The sequence below is a fragment of the Zophobas morio genome, unplaced genomic scaffold, assembly GCF_036711695.1.
Source record: "Zophobas morio isolate AGI-343-1 ecotype UQ-CSIRO unplaced genomic scaffold, CSIRO_AGI_Zmor_V1 ptg000504l, whole genome shotgun sequence".
Classification (NCBI taxonomy): domain Eukaryota; kingdom Metazoa; phylum Arthropoda; class Insecta; order Coleoptera; family Tenebrionidae; genus Zophobas; species Zophobas morio.
In genome coordinates, this window is record NW_026972607.1 from 4,530 (window position 1) to 27,124 (window position 22,595).

At 29.3% G+C, this 22,595-nt stretch overlaps 1 protein-coding gene and 1 long non-coding RNA gene across 2 annotated transcripts; both read right to left on the reverse strand.

Annotated features, from left to right (window-relative positions):
• Nucleotides 1-6,258: 6,258 nt before the first annotated feature.
• On the reverse strand, nucleotides 6,259-6,931 carry LOC135121134 (uncharacterized). The gene is made up of 4 exons (XR_010278862.1): nucleotides 6,896-6,931; nucleotides 6,759-6,791; nucleotides 6,517-6,677; nucleotides 6,259-6,465 (listed from the first exon to the last, which is right to left on the reverse strand). It is a non-coding gene; the product is annotated as an uncharacterized LOC135121134 (long non-coding RNA).
• Nucleotides 6,932-14,224: 7,293 nt separating this feature from the next.
• LOC135121131 (uncharacterized) lies at nucleotides 14,225-21,031 on the reverse strand. The gene is made up of 17 exons (XM_064045442.1): nucleotides 20,942-21,031; nucleotides 20,773-20,891; nucleotides 20,522-20,704; nucleotides 20,113-20,161; nucleotides 19,956-20,046; nucleotides 19,208-19,330; nucleotides 19,099-19,154; nucleotides 16,508-16,586; nucleotides 15,732-15,857; nucleotides 15,536-15,613; nucleotides 15,395-15,441; nucleotides 15,090-15,187; nucleotides 14,954-15,027; nucleotides 14,802-14,888; nucleotides 14,611-14,713; nucleotides 14,451-14,554; nucleotides 14,225-14,390 (listed from the first exon to the last, which is right to left on the reverse strand). The coding sequence occupies exons 1-17, from the start codon at nucleotides 21,026-21,028 to the stop codon at nucleotides 14,233-14,235; spliced, it is 1,662 nt and encodes a 553-aa protein (XP_063901512.1). The 5' UTR covers nucleotides 21,029-21,031; the 3' UTR covers nucleotides 14,225-14,232.
• Nucleotides 21,032-22,595: the final 1,564 nt, after the last annotated feature.

The following is a 22,595-nucleotide window of genomic DNA, read 5'->3' on the forward strand; positions in this document are numbered from 1 at the left end:
TTTACTTTAGATATAGTTAAGCAATTTGTTTTTTTAAATGTTTAAAACTGTTATTTAAAATTAAATTTAAGCTTGTTTCTAATTTTAAAGTTAAATACTTACAAAAAAGTTTTATTAACAAAGTAAAAAATTATATAATTTTAGTACAATATCAATTTTTAGACAATAGCCATGGATAAAGAAGATGTTTGGGCGCCATTATTTAATAAGCTTGAGTGTGATACCACAATTGAATGCTCTTCTGACGTTATCGTTAATAATCAAGAATATTTAAGTTTACAAAACAACTCTTCTTTTAACATAAAAACTAATAGAAAGTCACAATTAATGAATGCTTTTCACGTTCCTAAAGTTGACTTCACATCAAATTTCACGCCAAGTCCGTCTTTGCATAAAACAATAGAACGGTTTAATGAATTAAAGCTGAGTAGTTCTCATGAGATCCTTACAGTGTTTAAACCTGATTATACGAAAGGACAAATTTGTGTTTCCGAGAAAAACTCTGCAAGAAAAGTGAATAGTATGAGAAAAGGATGCTTTCAGACTGCATACACCAGGACTTTTTCAAACGACGGTTTCAATTTTAATATAGATTACCCTGAAGATAGCTTCAGACCTTATTTTAAATATGAAAAGGCTCATGATTATTTTTGCTGTCCAACTGGCCATGATAACGGATTATATACCGATGATAGCAACTTAGAGGTTATCACAGGTCTTAAATCAGAGTCTCACTTCATCGATAAAGAAACCTCAGAAACATTAACTAAGCGATTCATTGATGAAACAAAAAGCTACCAGCCTTCTAGATTAGAGATCGGAAGTTTTAATTTTGATATTAACTTGCACAACTTGCATACATTGTATAAGTATACTATCTTCTTCCGTACTAAACTATGTAGTAACCCTATTTGTTTAGGTATAAAATTAATATTAATTTACAGAGCTAGAGTGATAACTTCACTCAATTATAGGCAGTGACCCTCAATGCTTAGGTGCACATGAGTTAAAAAATGTTCGGCGCACTCTCGATGTTCACCTAGAAAATGGGAAGATCAGCTTTGGCTACTATCCCCACAAGTGCGCAGATTACTTTTTTAACGGCTTTTGCATTCAGAGTAACAAGTGTCCTTTTTCACACAATTTTAACGAGGTTTATCTGTTAGCATACGCAGGGAGCGCATTATCAGAATTAACACATCATCTGTAGGTCAATTACCACCCTTTGAGGTTCAAAACCATGACTTGCCCGCAGAAAACCTTAAAACCTGAGGAGCGAAATTGTGGCCCACACTGCTATAAAGGTTTCAAGTTACAATACACGTGTGCCGATTTCATTCTTTTATTAAATGTTAAAAATGGTAACAGCACACTCCTCCGAGGAATTAAGGACCCAGGAGCTGGTATTAAAGCAACAAACAATGTATCTCTCAGAAAAGTTTGAGAACCGGAGCGACGACGCAGCATTTTACAAGCCCTTTGACAGCCTTAGTCCTTTGAAGACCCAACCTGTATTTGATGTGCGTCTTTATAAAACATTGGCCTGCTATAAAACCAGAGAACTTACTGGAAACAGAATTGGTACCGAAAGAAATATTTTTTATTTTATACTTAATGTACTGTTACATCCTCATATTTTATCTTTTCTCAATAGATAGTCTATTCTGTCTTAAAAAAGCCTCAGTTAAACTTCTTAAAGGTTACCTCGGTTGCTCCCTTACAAAAGTGGCCTATTTACTTTGGTGTATTAGTTTCTTGTCCTTTTAAGACCAACTGTGATGGTTACCACGATGCAAAGGAAAGAAGACGTCATCCAGGTGAGACACAGTTCATATAAAAGTTTTCAAAGCAGTGAGCCCACCTTAAAATGTTAGACATATACGATTACACACCGGAGCCATGTCCCAACGTCTATTGTAAAAAACTAGCGAATTGGGGGCAACCTTCCGGTAGAAAAGTTCTTAAGAATTTAACTAAATATTTTACAGTTCCATGCGAAAAAGCATGCCCCAAAGGGGACGCGTGCCGCATGTCTCACACTCTTATGGAAGTGATGTACCATCGAGAAAAATATAAAACTAGGTACTTTTACGTGTTAGGAAAAAACTTCGAAATAATAGTCGCACCACCTTTATAGGGTTTGCGAGCGCTGGGCAAAACCCCCGCTCAGGTGCAACTGGAGCGAGCGGTGCGCCTATAAGCACGGTGACGAGAAGCTTGATGAAAGGTACCAGTAAAATATTATTGCTCCCGTTTAGTAAAAACCCTTACGAGTTTTTATTTATTAGTGCGTATAACTTTCACCGTAAGTATTACTAATGTTCTGTTATGTACTCAGCTACACGTCTAAACCTTTAAGTTTGCTGGAAAAACGGATTTTAATAGAAGGTGCTCCCCGTTATCTCTTTGGTCATAGTATTATTAAAGCTTACCTTTATAAAAAAGAGAAGAAAATAAGAAAAAAACTGTTTAACAAAGAGAAATACAGAAATGACGACACCCAAAACATGACTACTTTGAACGCCGCACAAATTTGTAGCAGCTGCAACGTGCATCTGCGCAACCGAGCTTTGCCATGTGGCCACGTGAGTTTATGTGTTGTTATAGTATGAAACAGAAAGTTATTTGCTTTAGATTTTTTGTGAGTTTTGCGTGAATCCGGAAGACCGGCCGAACGACTCATACTGCCCTCAGTGTGAGCGGGTGTATATTACAACTTTTCCTGCTTGTTTACAAGTAATAAGCAATTTTCTTTTTTAGTTTTTTCCAAGAACTTCGGCTTATCTCGTGGATATTTAATTTAAATATACTTTAAAATTTTATTGGAAAATTAATTATTATAATAAAGAATAAATTTTTTATTTGTATTCTCATTATGCCTCTATTAAAAGATATTTAACTTTTCTCGACTTTTTTTTAAACTTTTTTTATTTCTTTCTGGTAAAAGTTTTTTACTGACTACTATTTTCTTAATTTGAAAAAAAAAATTATCGTAAAGTCTGTGGAGCCGCTTAAGTTTTTGTACATTTAAAAAAAAAAATAAGTAAAGTGATCTCGAATTTTATTATACAACTATATAATAAAAATTCAAGGAAAAGTTATAGAGTTCGAGTATTTATTAATTGTAATAAACTTAAAATAAGGGCAGCTTGGCGAATATACGAGATGAATTAAAAGAGGCCATCTTATAAGCTTTTAGCGTAAACTCTGTAAAGTTAGCCATGTTTGCGGGCCCACAGTTTATGTTATAGTAGAAATAAGGAATTCAATCTAAATATAATTGTAAAACGTTATAGCTCCTAAACTTTGTATTATTTACTTTAATTTCTTTACTCATATCTTTTAAAAGAAACTTCCATTTTTATTACAAAGAAAAATAATAAAAAGATCTATATAAAGACTATTAAAAAGGATATTATACAATTAAATCTAAAAATTAAATTAAGATGACTAAATAAGCAACCGACGATTTCATAAAAATAGTTACTCGCTGTATATATAAAAAATGCACAAAAAAAATTATTCAAACTCTTTTACTATTTTCAAAATTAGTAGTGTATTTATAAAAGAATTATTACTATGCTATGTATAAAAGCTACTAATAACTAATTTCGTAATCAAAGTGTCTAAAACGTCGAAAAGAATCTTTCTCTTGACTTTATAAGTTGCTTTATAACTGAAGTAAACATGCATTAAATTACTGTATAGCTGGTACGTAAAAATTGATTGTAGCCTCCATAAATCTTTAGTTTTAATAGCAGGTTGCGACTGACTTCACTTGTGCATTTATCGCTATACTTGTACGCAAGTTGTCAAAGAACAACTTCGGGTCTTCCACGCTGTAGAAGTCTAATATTTATCTGAAAAATTCATCCACTGGTCCCTAAGAGCAATTTTAAATTTAGGAGAAAGCAAGCTACACCTCTAAAGGGATACAAAAGCAAGGTTATAACCTAGTTTGATTTTTAGTAGAGCAAAGAATAAAAAGGGAAAAGATATGAGAAAACAACAACCACGCACGTTTTTTTTTTACTAGTCTAAATCTCTATTTTTCCTTTGGTTAGTTTACTTCTTCTACCGTGTAGATCGTAATCTATAGCGCTAAATTAATAAAAGTAAAAAAAGTAGAACAAGCTCATTAGACTGTCCCGCACCCTCTCCTAAATTTGAAGCTGCCTTTGGAGGGCGCATAATAGACGTGTATATACTGGCCTTAGAAAGACTTTTAATCTCTCACACTCCTTTGTATGGTAGCCTTTAATGATCTCACCAAACCATTGATAGGAGATGAATTCTTTAGATTTATTCCCGGTTACTCATTGAGGAATTTAATGAACCCCGTTGTTCCGGAGAATTCGGTTTTTAAAAATATTGTTAACATCTAACCTATCTCTCTATTAGTAACTATATTTGCCCATCTTCTATTACAGAGCTATAAAAATGGCGTTATAAACATTTGTAAAAATTATTATATTTCCCTACTTATCACTTGATCACGTGGATTTACTTATTAGATTCCCTGGTCCGCAAGCTTAACTTTTTACGTACTAACAGCAACAGCTTTATACGAATGAGGTGGTTTATTATTACTACCAGCTCTTCAAGATATTGACGCAAAATGAGTTTTTCTTGGCCAATGCAAAATTTTAGTTCGATAGCAAACTACTTTTTTTGCTTACAGATGTTCACCCCTTAGCAAATGGTGCCCCATCCTCCCCTGGGAGAAGTCCAGTAGCAAGGAATGACAGCATTTCTTTATGCTAGCATCATGAAATATAGTTGAAGGCGGAAAAAAAAAGGCGACACCCCTCCTCACTATACCGCTGACCATTCCTCGTTAATTTACGTAAACTTTCACTAATGTTCTCCACCAGCCGACTTTCCTTTAAACAAAGTTGGGTGAACCCCTCGCGCCGGCCTCTACAAGCGATAATAAGGCGATCATCAAGGCGGTGGCTAAGGGGAAAGGCATAGACCCGATAAACTTACCAACGAGATCCTAAATTGTATCATGATGACTATAGATACCTATGCAGCTTAGTTAATTCAGTTCAGTATCTTCTCAACGCATTGGGAAACGTGAGATCTGGAACACCACGATCCGCTTCTGCATCTAGATAATTGCGTCCCATCAAACTTTTATAAGCTGTTGGATGCCCTGCTAAAGGCCGTCTTTAAGGCACGCTATTGCATTACCCGAAGTTCCAGTTTATATTTCAGTTAAGGTCTCGAACGCAAATCTCTGCCATCCTAAAAAGAAGTAGCGAAATTTGACTTGCGTCAAGAAGGCGTTTAGTCAAGTGTGGCACTTGATACTGCTCCGCTGGCCGCGCGCCCTAAAACTATACCATCTGGCTTGGCTGAACCGCGTTTTAGCGAGGCAAAAGGCCATTGCTTCCGTGAAGCGGTTTGAGCGAAGTTTGTTGAAGGTGGAACATTAATTAATATATAAAATAAATGAAAAGCCTAAACTTTTGTTGACTTTAACTACAAACCCTAACTTCATAGTAATTATAATTAATATATCATAATAATACTTTGTAAAATATTAATAGCTTAAGAAATTTTTTTTGAGGTTTAAATAAATAAGCAAAAGCTTACCTTGAGGAAACAAGCCCCTTTTACCCTAACAAGTAGTAATAAATATACTTATTGTTTTCTTTTTAATAGTGAGGCTAATCTCCTTAAATCTACTTTAATAAATGGTCCCGTCACCTTTTTTTAAGAGAAGTAAAATGTTATTTTTTATTTCAGATAACTGAAGTGTAAGTATTTGTTATATTTATATCAATTAAATTAAGGAACTAAGAACCGCATCCTACTTTATTTTAATTAAATAACTTTGTATAAAATTGAATTTACTTATAAACTTTACTGCTGGTATATGCAGTTGTACTAACTTATATCTTCCACTACCTATTCCCCTTCAAGTGCTCTTAATAAAACATGTATGCATTTACAGACTAAAAGCATTATAAGTGACGAGCTCACAGCTTTTATTTAAACTAATTGGTAGTTCCTGTAAATTAGATTAATAAAAATTTAATTTTAATTTTTTATTAATAATTATAATATTCTACTATGCTACTTTATTCAGTCTATAAACTTGAAGGAGGCTTATTAAATTGCATCAGCTGAAAATAATTTTGTTTCAAAGTTATTATGGTCAAAACTAATAAAAGCCACTCCAGAGCTGGTTTAAAATTAGTTGCATAATTTTTGTTAACATTTTGAATAGAAAATATTAAGCAAATAAACAACTGTAGTTAACCAAAATACAAGAACAGAAGTAAGAAGACACAAGAAGTTCTGTTATAAAAATATTGGATGAATGCTCCGCAAGCTAACTTTTTTCCTGCAAACAGGACAAATCTGCTTTGCACGGATTGCAGCAACAATGCAGTTCTTGCAAAAAACATGGCCACATTTGGTGCTAGTCATTTGAACCATAACATCTAAGCAAACCTAAAAAATATCTTAAAAATTTTACCATTTCTAAAAAAAAAAATTAGGTACAGGGCAAATTTTACAATGTTCCTTGTTACATGACGAAAGTCCGAAAGAATTATTTCTGCGACAGCCAGTTTTATAAAGCTTGGGAGTAGCAATAACTTGAACTTCTACATCATCCGAGCTTTGGACTCCTTCTTTAATGCTACTACAATCAATGCTTCCTTCTAAAATACCAAAAAAAGGGTCGGAAAAAGTCGTTACTAAACTTATCTTAAGGTGATTTGCTAAAACTTATAATTGAGTACCCTCATCTCCCACATCTTTTGTCAAATCGACAACTATAAATATATAAAATATAAACTAAAAAGTATGAAAAAAATAATAACAAAAAAAATTGAAATAAAAAAACATAAAGGGTGCTCATATATATATATATATATGCCTTCATAGGAGTATTTTTTTTCAACTTTCTGGTTGGCTACGTATTTCCAGTAATCAATTAATAAGTTAAAAATATGTCGTCAATCATAAAAAAAAAATTTACTTTAAGTTAACCTGTCTTATAAAAATTCGAAAAGAACGGTAGCTGTTCGAAATTTGCGTTAACCGATAAGGAAAAGTTTAGAGACTCATCATCCTCAATGTTAATAATATTATCTTGGCCGGAAAAACAAGTATCAAACTCTCCAAAACTATGTTCTGAAATAGAACGAGCAACGCTATATTGTATACTGGAGTCAATAATAAAACAATCGTCAATTTCTTCTGTAATCAAAGTTATATCTTCAGAATCAGTTATAAGAGCTTCTTCTATTTGTAGCGACTGAGTTCTACTTATATTATTCATTTGATATTACATTATATAAGAGAACTTAAAAAATTATCATTCGAGTTGTAATGCCTGCCTTAACTAGGACTACCGGAAAGGTGCTAACGCTATAGATAACAAGTCAGGTGTATATCTAACAAAGACTAATCCTTTGCTTTTTAAATTATTAACGCATTTGTAGCAACCGGTTAGTAAAGGCTAAGGGAGCTGTAACATAGGTGTACTGGCTAGGCTATTCCTGGGAATAGTGGTAGGTATAGTTTAAAATAAATATATTTCTATGTTGAATAATTTACATTATACTTTAAATTAAACACTTGCTGGCTAGTCTTACCACTAAGAACTAACACATTTTCAATCTTGCCTTTCATATGGTAATCCTACGCGAACCCTAAGAACGTAAAAGGAGCTTTATACTGGGGTTTAGAGTTATCGTCGTAGCTCAGCAGTGTTAAGAAAATTGGTGCACATACTCAAGATCATGGGTTCGATTGGCACCAACGCTATTCTCAATTTCGGTTTTTGATGATTGCGCATTTAACCAATCCGTCATAAATTCTATTATGTTATAAGCGCAATGTTACAACCTACGGGGCTACGGGGGGCAGCTTTACCTCTTGATTTTTACGAATAGGATTGACTTTTAAAAACATTGCCATTTTTATTGTCCTTTGGAAATTTTAAAGCTAGAAATCGATTCAATGCTAAATACAGTTTTTTTAAATTGAACCAATGCACACAGCCCTAAAAAGATTTTATGATCAATATTCAATAAGTCGAAGTAAGTCTTAAGCTGCCAACTCTTAACTGCAGTTTTTAGAGCCTTCTATCTAGCGGTTATTAAATACTATTGGCATGGAGAGTACGATTGCGCAGTTTGCATAAATCTCTTAGTAAAAGCTCATATTTATTAACCTATGGCCTTTTCGAATAACCACCATCATGGGGGAGAGCTGTACAGTTTTTTTTATATTTATGAAAAGTGAACTTGTATAACTTCTTTTGTCAGTTCCTTGTACTGATTTTAGCTTCTATAATATATTCTGCCCGAGAATAACTTAAACTTCCGCCTGTTACCGTTTTATATTATAAATTGTTGAAATATGTTCTTTTAATGGAATCTTGTTACAGATTTATGTTTCTTCCCATACATTTACATACAATATAGATTATTATCCTTACGCGCATTTAAATTGTTCATAAAAACTTTATGACTTTCTGATTTTAACGAATTTCCTTACAGACCATACTTTTGAATGAATATTTTGTCAAGTACACTTCGGTAAGTATAGATTGCTAAAGCCCCGAATAAAATGGTTAACATTACAAAGAAAAACGCTTCTGCCTTTTTTCCCGTTTTGATAATCGTAAAATTTAAACTTACGCTGCCCATTCTTCTAAGTGAGAGCTCAATTTTATAAAAGGAAAGTTATTTTCTTTATTTGCTTAAAGCAAGTGCGGATTTCATAAGATAAACCAGAAGTATAAAGTTTTCAAGTTCCTTGTACTAAAGAGTTTTTTTTTTGTTTATGGTAGATTTAATTTCATTTTTTGGGAATTTTAAAATCTATATAAAAGGTATCAAAGGCGTTTTTAAGGTATATCCTCGGTATGGGCCTTCCCTATCAGTTGTGACCTAGTATTGCTATTACATTCGATTAACGATATATATATATTGTTTTGAACCATGTAGTGCTTTAAAGTGTGCAATTCAGAAAGCTATTTGAGCTTCCAATATATACCTGTTTCTGTTACTATATTATTAGTTTTAATTATATAATATTGTCGAATGTACTTCTAAATTTGCTGAGTGAAACTAACATATATAAACCAGTAGCTTTCTAGATGTATTCTTTTAGAATTGCGTTAGCTAAAATGTTTGAGGTTATGAAAAGAAAATTAGTTTTCACTATTACTAGCTCGTAACAGAGCTTAATTTTACTATTTTAAAAAAAAATTTATACTATTAACCAACTATTTAAATAATTACTTGCTTCTATGACTTTATAAACTCAGCCACGCAAATTTTCTCGGCAAATATAATTTTTTTATTTTAAAGATTGCGGAGTAATAAAGGTAAATCGCTTTGATAACTTTATTAATAGTTCCACAATCGTACCAGTAGAAATCCATATATTGTTTACAATGCTGTTTTTGATATATTTATTATAATTATTTATCGTGACAAAAATAGTACTTTTCACTCATCTTTACTAAGATTATCGATTATATGCGTCTTTTAAAAAATGCAGTCTTAACTTTTTTGAGCTTAGGTTTCCTCGCGAAAAAACTGAATCTAACCTAGAAAGACTGTTAGTAATTATTAAACGTACAAATGAAAAGTAATTAAAAATTATAGCTAACTGGTATTTAAAATTATACTTTATTTACAGGTTTATTTTACTCTCCTTATAGTTCAATTAAATTAGAGTTGTATTGTTAAGCGAATCTACTACAAAAATTTTGATCAACAGATCTTTTACGCTGGTAGATGGTATATAAAAAATTATATGTAAAGTTAGCTAGTACATAAATACCCACTAAACAAGCCAGTATTATAGTAGCAATAAAACCACTGAGTAGATATTAACCTGATTCGGTCCATATAATAATTATTGTCATACATAAGAAACAAATAGTCCATCAGAGGTGTTAGCAATTAGGATCGACGCGTCCCGTAAAAGTGATACACACTGGTTTGTGTTTAAATTAGTATATAAGCTGGCTCCCGCCTAGAAGAGAAAGTTCCGACGTTTCTCTTATTCGTGCCGTCTCGAGTTTGGCTTGGTGTGTGTCACGAAAGCCCGGTTCTCCTGGCGGCAGGTGTTGAAACGAAGATCTGAGGGAGTCGTTGGGTGTAGCGCGGGAGGCCCTCTGTTCTCATGGCTGGTGATCATTGCTACAATAACGGCTCGTATATTTTTTTGTAAAGGCAGCGGAGTCTGCAATATGTTTTATAATGAAAAACAGTAGAGGGGGGGGGGGTGATACGCAGGCCTTAAAACTTATTAATCGTAATCTGTTCTAAGTCAAGTTTTATTAAATACATTAAAACTTTTGGTTGTGGCTCTTACTAAAAAGTGCTATTAAATTTGACCCCATAAGGGTTCCTGCCAAGTTTCACTTTTTAGCATAGAAGAATAAAAAAAAACGGCAAAAATTGAGTTGAATTTTAGAATGAAAATTATTGGATAATGATAAGAACTTGAGACGCTAAGCAAAACAATAAAATTTTTAGAGTATAAAATTTTTTTCTTCAAGAAATTTGGACAAATTAATAATGAAAAGTGTTAATTTATTATCGGAAGTAATAGCAAGACGATTGCCGGTATATACACTGTGTGAATGCCGTATTATTACCACTTTAGATATCTATTTAAATAATCAATATAAAAATACAATTTTTTTAGAAAAACCTATTTTAAGCTAAATCAACTTCATTCTGATAAAGATGAATCAACTATGCGTGATAAGCAAAGCCATACTTTAAAAATTTTAAATTTTTTTTAAAAAAATTGTTAGTAAATATACTGCGTTCGCTTTATATTATAAAGGAAATGTTAAGACTCTACAAAAACTTAAAAGAAAAATTTAAAAATTAAACGCAATACTCGTTCAATTATAAAAAAAGATTTCATACTATTCAAAATTTACCACTGATATTTTTATATATTTACTTGAGCTATTAAAATGTAGAATGATACGGGACAAAAACTTTTTTAAATAAGGCTTGGGAAAAAAAAGAAAATAACATCTACGCCTGAGTTTAAAGTTAATGTGAGAAAACAAGAATAAGCAAAAGAAACTAACAACAAAAACTAGAAAAAAGGGGACCAAAACTAAAATTGAATTTATAAATAGAGAGGCGCAGGCGGCGCTTTACTATAGATATAACAAGAGTTGAGAAGCTTCTTAACACAGTAGCATAAAACAACAGCACAACAGAATGACAGAACAGAAAACATAATAACACAAAATACGAAATAATGATATAATAACAGCAAAAATATGTTAAACCAAATTTTCTAACTAAGAAAATATCCGTGGGTATATCAATCATATATAAATATCTTAACCAATGCGCAAAAATTATAATGATTTTACTTTAACAGGAAAAACCATATAATTATTTTACACCTACAGTAAATGGATACAAATCTGTTAGATTAAGAATATTTATTTGTAATTTGAGGTCAACATATATAAAATAATTTTCTCTTTTTTTTTATGTAAATACTAATTAATACAGGTCAGCAAATATGTCTCGTAAGACATATAAGTACATACTTCACTATTCATATATTTTTTACTCTATACTTATACATATGTTTCACATTAACTCTGAATCGATATTACTAATACTTTTACTTCACATTTATTCATTCTATACATTAACACCCTCAACGTATATAAATTTTGATATTCTTTACTAGGAACAAATCTTCTAAAACTTGACCAAGTATAAGTGAAAATTAGGCTCTCGAGGTACTAACATGTGCACAAACCTAACTACAACTGCATTCTATATAATAAAAATTACCAGCTAAACTGTGCTCTTTAACCCTTTCAAACAGTAAAATAATTAACTGCTCGAGCTACCTGTATTCAATATAAAGAGGACAGTGGCTTGCCGTTAAAACTGAAAGTAGTGAATATAATAGTATTCAACAAGGTAACGATGGTAATAGAACACAATAACAGCGAAATAAGAAAAAGTAATTACTATAGTAATAAATTTAATGGTAACATTGTATAGTAATAATAGTCAAATTTTTAGCAACCATATTTTGCTTTCCCCCAAAGCTACCAAAAATATAAACATGGACAAGGAATTACTGAACTACGCTGTTGGTGCTGCTGTGAATTAACTGATATTGACGAACGTGTACACGTAACCTCATAACGAATTAATCGCGTCCAACTGTGGGGCGTTTCTTTTGGGGTTGCGGTAAATTTAGAGAGGTATTATTAAAAAAAAAGAAAAAACGAATAAAGCTGAGCAATCAGTTTAGATACATACAGAATTGCGTGTATTAACAACTAAAAATTATTTACAGTGCTTCTTAGCTTTAACTAACTATTTATTATATTTCTCTATAATTTTTTTCTATTTTAAATAACTTTCTTTAAAATACACTAGTTCTCTTTAAGCCTGAAATTAACATTAAAAGTTTTTAAATTTATTTATCACAGTATTATCGCTTTGTTATTAATTTGCATCTTTTAGCAAACGAAGGGTTTAGTTAATTTATCCCATATTTAAACAAGCACTTGTATTCAATATGGTTAGTTTCATTTAAACAGAAATTCTATTTTTTTTTTAAAGAATCACTTTTTGGATGACTATTTATAATTTTTTCTATTAGTCGTCAATTTCTTTTTTAACTTTGCTTATTATTTTTTTAAGCATATATATTGATTAAGCTCGTTTACTTGCGCATTCTCTTTATTGTTGATATATGAATGGTAATGTATTAAATTTTTTTTTTATAATTGTGGTTTAACTTTATGTTGTGTGTTTAGTGTTACCTTTTGCTACAAGAGTCTCATCAGGCCTGCTTTAGTTAGAAATTCTCTCAGTCATTTCTGTGTGAATAACAGAAGTAGGCCTTCTTTAAAAACGCCGTCTAACAAATGACGTAAGCTTTTCAATCTTTTAAGACGTGCTGAAGAAATAATATACTATTTTTAGCAACCGCTATAGTATAACTCGTCGACAGGACGCTTATGAGTGATAAAGCATTGCAAAAACACCTTATTTTAAATTAGTGATGAGAAGTTTTCGAAATAAGTAATACGTCAATCTATTGCAATATTGATATTAAACGATCTGAACTGAGGAAGGGCACACGCGTAGGGCGATGCAACTGCTGTTAGATAATTAACTACAGTGCAAAGCTCAGCACTGCAATTTTTAGCTGCGAGCCACCTTAGGGTTCACATACCGCTATACTACTGATTGCACGACCAACGACACTCTTACTGGAACTCCGACGATATCGTACACCGCTATATACCCTTATCTTATTTTAGAGCGCAGTCCATGTTCAATCCATGAAAAAAGAGCTTCAGAAGGTGTATTATCAGCAAGTCCCTGTTTTTTGTGAGAACCTTCACGGTAAGTGTCTCTCTTAAAACAGCCCAGTAGCAGTCACCGCTAACTAGCTTCCTTGGGACACGTGGTACAGACCCACACTTGAGATGTTCTAAATTTCGTCGGCTTAACAAAAATTGTTTTTTGACGCCAATGAAACGCTTTATGGGGCGTCGTAAAGTTACCTGCCTGTCTGCCTTAAATGAGTGACAAAAAATTTCACAAACTTCATAGGAAGTTTCTTTACATGCTAATAACTTGTACCCAACATTCGAGTAAAAAGAGGAAAATAATATATAATTTACAATAAAGTACTGTCTGTGATACAAATTAATAGCACGTGAGCTAAGTTATATAAATATTTATATAAAAAATCACTAATTCTTAAGCATAAAAATATATAGTGAAAAAAAATATACAAAATAATTAATAATCTATTTAATTTAAATATAACCGCAAAATATATTTACTGGCTGCCCCCAGTGGATAATATATATATGCTCACTACTACTTTTCCTATATCTCTTAAAACCGAAAAACTCATACAACTAATTATATTAAAGAAATTACGAATAATAACTAGTTTTCCCGAAGTAAAGCAAAACTCGATCCCTAACAAAAAATATAAATTTCCAGTAAAAACTCCATAACGCTAATACTTAAGAATAAAGAAAAGTGGACGTGAAACAAAGCATTCCTCAACGCTAAAAAAGCCTAAAAAGTAAGAATTTGCAAGTAAAAAAAAGAGAATCGGCCTCAACTTCATTAAAAAAAAATTAACACAAATAATTTTGTAACTCATAATTTTTACTAAACTATTGAAATTTTCTTTATTAAAAACTTCCCTTCTCACACGTTAATTTGGCGTCTTTACTACAAAGTCCGCGTCGACTGGACCAACGTCAGTGATAACCTCGCGATGACCGCTCCAGCAAAGCTTGATGGCCTCCGCCGTGTGGATTCCAGCAGCACGCGGGTCACCACATGGCCCAAACCAGTGCTGCTGAGGAGCGCCTGTTGTTTGTGATTCAGTAAAAAAAGGCGCAGTGCGGGGTACCGCTAAGCAAGGGCTACCCGTCGTTCTAGCGCGTCTGCCGACATAAATCGTGCCATTGGTAGTGCGTGCCAGAATTTTGTTAATAAAAAGAATATCATTGGATACAACAGCAGCCGTCAGTCTGTATATGTATTGAAACAGCTGCACTTGAACAATAATATAGAGAAGCGCGCTAACCGTGCCTTCATACTCTCCAATACGTCAAGCATGACTCCTTCGGTGGCGTCTTCATAAGTCACCAGCACTTGAAAGGGCCCGAACAGCTCCGTAGTGAGAATATCTTAATAATAATAATAAGTATAATAATATAAGTAATAATGATTATAATAAGAAGAAAAATAAATAAAGAATAGTAAGAGTGCCGGCACCAAAGTTCTTTGGGTCCTCCAGCACACGAATGGGAACCTGAACTGCCGTAGGCTGAAACGCGCCATAGCATTCAGGAATGGAATGACCTATTGCGGTGTAGACATACCTGATTGGTGGAAAATAAAAAAGGGCGCGGAAAACATGGGCCAACCAGTAAGCGGCTTCCCGCCGAAAGCAAGGGTGCAACCCTCAACGGCTAAACAAGCGTCCAAGTGGCGCTGAATGCTAGCATGACGCAGTCAATTAAAGTTAGAATAAAGCAGAAATTATAAAGAAGAGATCCGGACCGATCGTTGTTCCACGTGAGCACCGGACAAAGAGAGAAGTCTTTGAGAGTGCGCCGGGCGGCTTGTTTTCCGAGGCGATTCACCAGTCCCGTTTTCAACTGCAATATATATTAAGAGGGGAGTTTTATTTTTTAGAAGTAATAGATTTTATTAATATTTTTTTATTAATATTGTATTATAAAATTTTTATTTTTTAAAAATTTTACTTTTATTATAAATAACAACTTTTTTGTAACATATAAAAACTATTTTCTATATTATTTATATTTTATTAACTTTTCATATATTTTTAATAAAAATTATACCCAGTTTTCATGAATAAACAGCATCGACTGTGCAGAGCACTTTTGGCCTAAGTAAAAAATAATTTAATTCAATCTTCATTTCACTTGCGAACCAAAAAAATAACTCAATTTTATATATAAAAATGCAATATATATATATACCAGAAAATCCATAAGCATCTTGATCAGATTGCCAAACGATAAACTCGAATTCCTCCTTCTTAGTAGGAACGTCAGGGCCTAAATATATATATTTATTAAATCTCAAACTAAATATTTACTAGTAATTAATAACTGCATTAAAATAAAGTAAACATAACGAATTTTAGAAAAATTTATATATAAAATTCAAAGGAACCAAGAACTTTCCAATCGAAACCAGCATCTTCAATTCTTACTTTTCCTAGTAAATCTTGGCTGAGTTTTTCAGCAATAGACTGCGAACCGGTAAAAAGAGTCATGCGCGGCTGAAATTCAGACAACACTAAAGATTTTTAATTAAAAAAATATAATTAATCAATTCTATAAATAAATATTAACGGCATTTAAATAACAATTACTAATGTAAATTATATAATATTTACAGCGCTAATAAAAAATAGTGAAATAGTTAATACTTATGCATAAGTTATAAAAATATTAAAAAATATAGAAAGCTATATAAAGAGACCATAAGAATTAAAGAAGAATAAAAAACATGAAAATTCCAAAAGGAATTTAATAAAGAAAAACAGAAAAATAAAAAAATAAAAAAACAATAATTTGAACTAAAATATGATAAATAATAAAAAATTTACTTTACTTGCTTAACTAAAAAAATTTTTATTGATTAAAAATAAAAAAAAAACACTTATTGAAAATAACTATTAATTTTTATTACTTTTTATTATTTGAATTTTTTCATTATAACGTTTATTTGCTTGTTATTTTTACAAGCTTTCAAATATATTTTTAATATTTCTTTTAATGAAAGTTATCGAAATATAATTTAAAATATTATATGTATGTTATATATAAAAAATGTGATATAAAAGCTTATAAATAGATACGATGTTTTTTATTATTTATGCATAAAATTATAAAAAAAAAGTACTCTATATTAAAAAGTTTATTAAAGAAATCTTGTAAAGTTACGATTATTAAGAACGGGGCCGGCGCAATTAATAAAATCAATATTCGATTTGGGCAATCCACATAAGTGAGCGAGCCGCAACTATATAAAAAAAAAGATTACAATATTAATAAATTATTATATTAAAGTTGAGAAAACTCAAAATAGAACTTAATTAGAAAAAAATAATTTATTATCTTTATGTTAAGATAATCCTAAAAATAGTAAATAATAAAATATAAAAAAGACTAAAAAGCATTACAAACGTAAAAAAAATTAAAAACGAAAAAATTTAGTCTAAAAATGTTCAAAATATTAATAAAATCAATTTTTATAATAATAAATAAACGATATAAGAACTTAATAAAATAAATTAATCTGATACTAAAAGAAACTATAAAAAACCAAAATAAGGAAAAAAAAAGAATTTTGATTTAAAAGAGGTTCAAAACTTGTCATCATTTTTACTGTTATTATTATATTAATATTATTGTAAACATTATTATTTACTATTAAATATCTCTTATTAATATGATAAACACTATAATAATTAAAGGAAAATTTTTTTACTATATTCAATAAAAACAACTCGAAATATAATAAGTTACAAAGAAAAAACAATACCCTAAATTTTAATAGTATTAAGTTTATAATAATTAAGTTTAAAACTAAAATTATTGCTATTCTATTTAAATTAGGTCAGTTCTTAAAATAAAAAAAATAAATTAAAAAAAATGTAAAAACATATAATGTTCAAGTGTAAAACCTATAAAACTAACCAACTTTTTAAACATAATATATAATAATTCAAATGAAAAAATTTGAAAAAAAAATATAAAACTTTAATTAAAGTAATTTAAACGCTCAAAAAAAGATCAATAAGTTATAAAAATATAAATTCCCTATAAGAAAGTAGCAATGAAAAATTAAAAAAAAAATATTAAAAAATAAATTATAATCTTAAAAAATTCAAAAAATTGTGAAAATTTGTAAAAGATTCACGTTTTTTCGGAGATCAAAAATTATGTATAAATTACAAAAACATGTAAAAATGGAATAAAGATTTTAAATCCTACCAATTCTAATTATATAATATAAATAAAATTCCCCAAAAAGAAAAACTATTAATGGAAAATATAAAAAATAGTTATAAACTTCTGTACTTTTAGATTAAATTTAAAAAATGTTACAGAAAGTCTGAAGAAAAATACAGATCAATCAATTAGAATTGAATTTTAATAAACTTCCTTCATATTTCGTTACAGAATTGAGAGCATAGAAAAAAATCTTCATAATTTATTAGAGTAGATTACAGGAAAAAAAATTAACTTATAATAATTTAATTCACCCCACACCCATAAAATAATCAAAAATACATATTTGAATATAAATAACTTACAGTTTTGGGTTATTTAAAAAAATAAAACCCAAAAATATCAACTACTAAAATTAAATCATTAAGGAAAAGAATTTGCAAATAAAATTAACTTTTCATCACTTTTACGTAAAAATGAATTATTATCATAAGAAACATTAACTTTTTAAACTTTTTCGTACACATCAAATAAAGATCAAATCTGAAAACTAATAATTTCATAGAGTAAAAACTTAAAAACTAATATAATTTAATTTCATAAAACTAAAGAAAAGCAAAAAAATATTTAAACACAATTTATAATAATAAAAATTAATAAAAAGAATAAACATAACTACTATTATTAAAAAAATTTAACAATCTTTTATGAATTAAGAATAAAATCTAAAAAATATCAACTACTAAAATTAAACTATTAATAAAAAAATTGCAAAAAAATTTTAACTTTATACTTTTACGTACAAATAAATTATAAATTAAATCCGGAAATTTATAATTTCTTATTAAAAATCTAAAGACTAAATATTAATAATTTTTTTCCCTTAAAACTACAAGATTTCTAAAAAATAATTAAATTTAAAGTAAAGAAAAAAAGATCAAAACAAAGATATTAAACAATAAGTTTGATTCGTAAAAATAATATTATATATATATAACTGTAACTGATTAAACTAATACTAAAATCTACAGGCCAAAAAAATTTTATAAGAATTATTAATAAAAAGTATTATCAACGTCTAATAAAATCGTTAATAATCTAAAAAACAGAAAAATTTAGACTACTAAGAAAATTAGAGAAGTTTATACAATTTAATTTAAATAATTTCTAAGATCAAAAAATAATTCTTTAAAAACTGTATACGCATATAAATGATTATAAACTTTAAAGAAAAGTGCCAAAACAGTCGCAAATAGTCATTATTTTATAATGAAGACGTAGAAAATTAAACAATCCCATAAAAAATACGAAAATTCTTTAGCGAGAAAATTAAATGATAGAAATTATGGGAGTTTAATAAAAAATGAATTATAAAAAAATTCATTATAAAAAATTTAATTTCTTAAGTAAAATGCTACATATAATATGTAATAGTAAAGTTTTATAAAAATAAATATAAATAGATTAGTTTTAGAATAATCAATAAAAAAAATAGAAAAATTTAGTGTAATTCAAGAAATTAAATCAATATTTAATTATAAAATCGAATCCAAAGTAGATTTTACTATAAAATTCCGTACCAACTGTTCCATAACAACAGAGACCTTCTCATCTACTTTAAGTAAAACTTTATTGCCTGCCAAAAATTAGTTAGTAAAAATAAACTTTTTAAAAAAATCTAAAATTTACCCATAAGTAGTGAAGAAATCGATTGAATTAAAGGAATCTCCATAGGAAAATTAAAAGGAGTAATAACGCACGTAGGTCCGAAGGGAAAACTGTAGCCTTGCGACGACTGCCCGTTGTGATCCCCTTTTGATCATAACAAAATTAAATTAAATTTAATCATTTTCAAAATGAATAAAACATTAAAAATTTGAATTTTAAAAATGGGAATTCGTTATTATAAAAAAATTTAAGGATCAAAATCATTCAAACAACAGAATAATTTAAGCAAGTAAGAAAGTTTATTTAATTTATATTTATACCAAAAATTAAAACAATACCGATTTACCTATAAAAAAACTAAAAATTTAAAAGTTAATTAAAAGATCTTAAATAATAAAATAGATTCTTACACAAGTAACATTTTATTTAAATTTACAAAAATTAAAAATTTATTTTTAACCAAATCTATTTTCCTATAAAAAAGTATGATTCCAAGTAAAGTTTTAAATAACCCAAAAATATCAAATTAATTTAATCAACAAAATATTATTCGCAAGTAAGAAATACATTAAATAATAAAATTATAAACAAATCAATTTTTTTCTATAAAAAAGTATCATAAAAGTAAGTTACAAAATAACTCAAATACAACAAATTAATTTAATTAAATAAATAAATTTCGCAAGTTAGAAAATATAAATAAACATAACTTATAAAAATCCATATAAACCAATTTTCCTATAAAAATATTACAATTTATAAAAGTTACCTGGAAGACCGAAAGATTTGGCTAAATTTCGAACTTGATCGCCGCTAAAACTTTGAAGCCATTTACGGCAAGTAGTGATTTCTCCAATACACTTAATATAATTAAATTAAAAAAAAATATCTTTTTTTAGAAAAAAATTAAAAATAAAATTTAATACTTGTTCTTTGCTCTTCGGGGTCACTCGCTGAATTAATTTTGCAAAAAAGCTATAGAAAAAAAAATATAAATAATAAAATATTACTTATTCACATTTTTATTAAACGCGGAAAAAATAAATTATAAAAATAAAAAAAAATATTAGTAATTGTAATATAAAAATTAAAAATTAATTATAATTAAAAAAAATAATAGCAAATATAATTTAAAAAATTATATTATATTAAATTTATAATACTAAAAATAAATAAATCATGTGTCAACAACATAAAAAGATTATATACCATTATAAATATAAACAGTAATAATTAATTTATATTAATAAAAAATAAAAATTTAAAAATATAATTATAATTTTTAAATTTAATTTTCTACAAAAAATTGCTGAGATTTATATAAAAATCTTTTACTTTATTACATCCGGATCCGAAAGAGCGACAGCCAACTGGAAATTTACTTGGCCCAACTCGGCGTAGCGGTGGACGTTGTAAAAGGGATTATGAAGTCCGTAAGAAGGACAGCTAAGCAATGAGCGGCCAAACTCCTTCAGTTCTTCTCCTTTAGTATCGGGAAGTCGAAGCATTGGCTTACCGCTGAAAATAAAAATAAAAAAAACTCATCAGTATATAAAAAAATTAAATATTAAATAGTAAATAAAAACTTCATGGGATCTTGTAAAGTCTTATAATCTGAAGATCGCTTCCAAGTACCGTTAACGAGATTTTCAACACACTTGTTCCCATCTAAATCTGAAGGATCCACGGTTGCCCATTCTTTAATCTTAAAACTAAATAAATAAAAGTATTATTCTTATCTAGAAAAGCAGTTACCGAGTAGAAAAACTGTCCGCAAACTGAACGGGAAAGTCTATGAACACTTAAGTTCGTCCGCGGAAGAGTTGCTTTTAAAAGTGACATGGAAAGTAGGATTTGGCAAAGCACTAACGCACACAGATTTAGCTTTTATATAAAAGTTTTAAGCTTTTTCACGCCTTCAGAAATTTAGTGAGGGCTTGTACCTTTTCTTAACTTATTGGTTGTTAATAACAAACTAGTTGCAGTTCTTTTATTAGTTAGTTTTAATTTTTACACACCCACATTCTTTTTTAATTAGGAAATTAATTATTATTTTAATAACAATTTAATTATTTTTTATTAATTATCGGAGTTGAATTAAGTAATTTTGAAAAGCAAACAATATACTATTGTTGGTCGTTTCTGGTCTTTGCGAGAGAAAACTGGCTTAACTAAGAAAATAATATAAGCCCACAATGAATGAGTATTATATTTATTAGTTATGAGTTATAAAAATTTAAAGATGAAAACTTAAAAATTTACTCTTAAAATGTTATTCCTAGTAATTATAGGTATATGCAGCGATTTCCTAAGGTTTAAGCTATATTTTCATATTAGTAACATGGCACTTACCGTGGTAGTTGACCTTAATATTTAATGAAAATCGTAAGAAAGCTGATGTTCGATGGTTTGTGTAACTCAAGTACGGCTCATAATGCATTAATATGCAAAATGAGAAATACATAAATAAACGTTATTTGTTTTAATAGTCTACGCTCTACTAAAGACCTCTTTCGTAACGCTACGGACTCCATCATTTCTAGTTATAGCAGAAGTAAATGAAGTATAAAACAATTTATTTCTTAGGTTTTTAGTTATATTATAACCGTATTAATTTTTTTTTGAATTTTATAAATTAATTAGTTTTACCTTGAAATTTTTTTTTGCAGCATAGACTAGTCACATTACTTAAAGGTTAGGATTTCTAAATTAGTATATTTATATGTATAAAAGACCATGCATTGGGTAACTTCTCGTTTGCATACAAGAGGACACCGCTGACAGGTCAACACATCATGTTAATAATGAGAAATTAAGTTTTCTTGACGATGTTATCGAAATTGAACAATTCTATTAACGAAACAATTTCTTTGTCAGAACAAAGACAAAGTTAAAAACTTGAAAAACATGCAAAATTTAACCGGTTTTCAAATTTAAGCAACGGTAGAAGAAACAAAATAACATACTTTCTAAATTAGTGCTTTTATCAAAAAAGAGAAACCTTTATGCTCTCCCATCGATTAATCTTTAGCTAAAATCTCTTTTCTGAATCTGACTTGGGAAGTTTCACAAGATTTTGAGGCAACGGGATTCACTTATTACGAATTAATTTCTACTAGTTACTTCGCGTGATTGACATCCTTGAAGTTCAAGTTCTGTTTTAATGACTTTTTTCCTTTTTAGTAAAGATACCCGATTAACAACTATGATCTTTTTAAAAGGGCAGGAGGTAGGGGTAGTATTTTAGCCTTCTATGGGAAAGCAACCTTACCAACAATCTAAATTTATATTCAAAAAGACGACCAACTCTACCTCAAAAAACGCGGAAAACACACAAAGTTTTAACACAAAAATTATAAACAGCAAGCAATTATATTATATTTTATCGATTACTTATTTTGATAACTCC

Coding starts and splice junctions, on each gene's coding strand:
- LOC135121131 (XM_064045442.1), bottom strand. CDS start 21,028: ATGTCACTTTTAAAAGCAACTCTTCCGCGGACGAACTTAAGTGTTCAT. Junction 20,892..20,941: donor GCGGACAGTTTTTCTACTCG/GTAACTGCTTTT, acceptor TTTAGTTTTAAG/ATTAAAGAATGGGCAACCGT. Junction 19,155..19,207: donor GATTTCTTCACTACTTATGG/GTAAATTTTAGA, acceptor AATTTTTGGCAG/GCAATAAAGTTTTACTTAAA.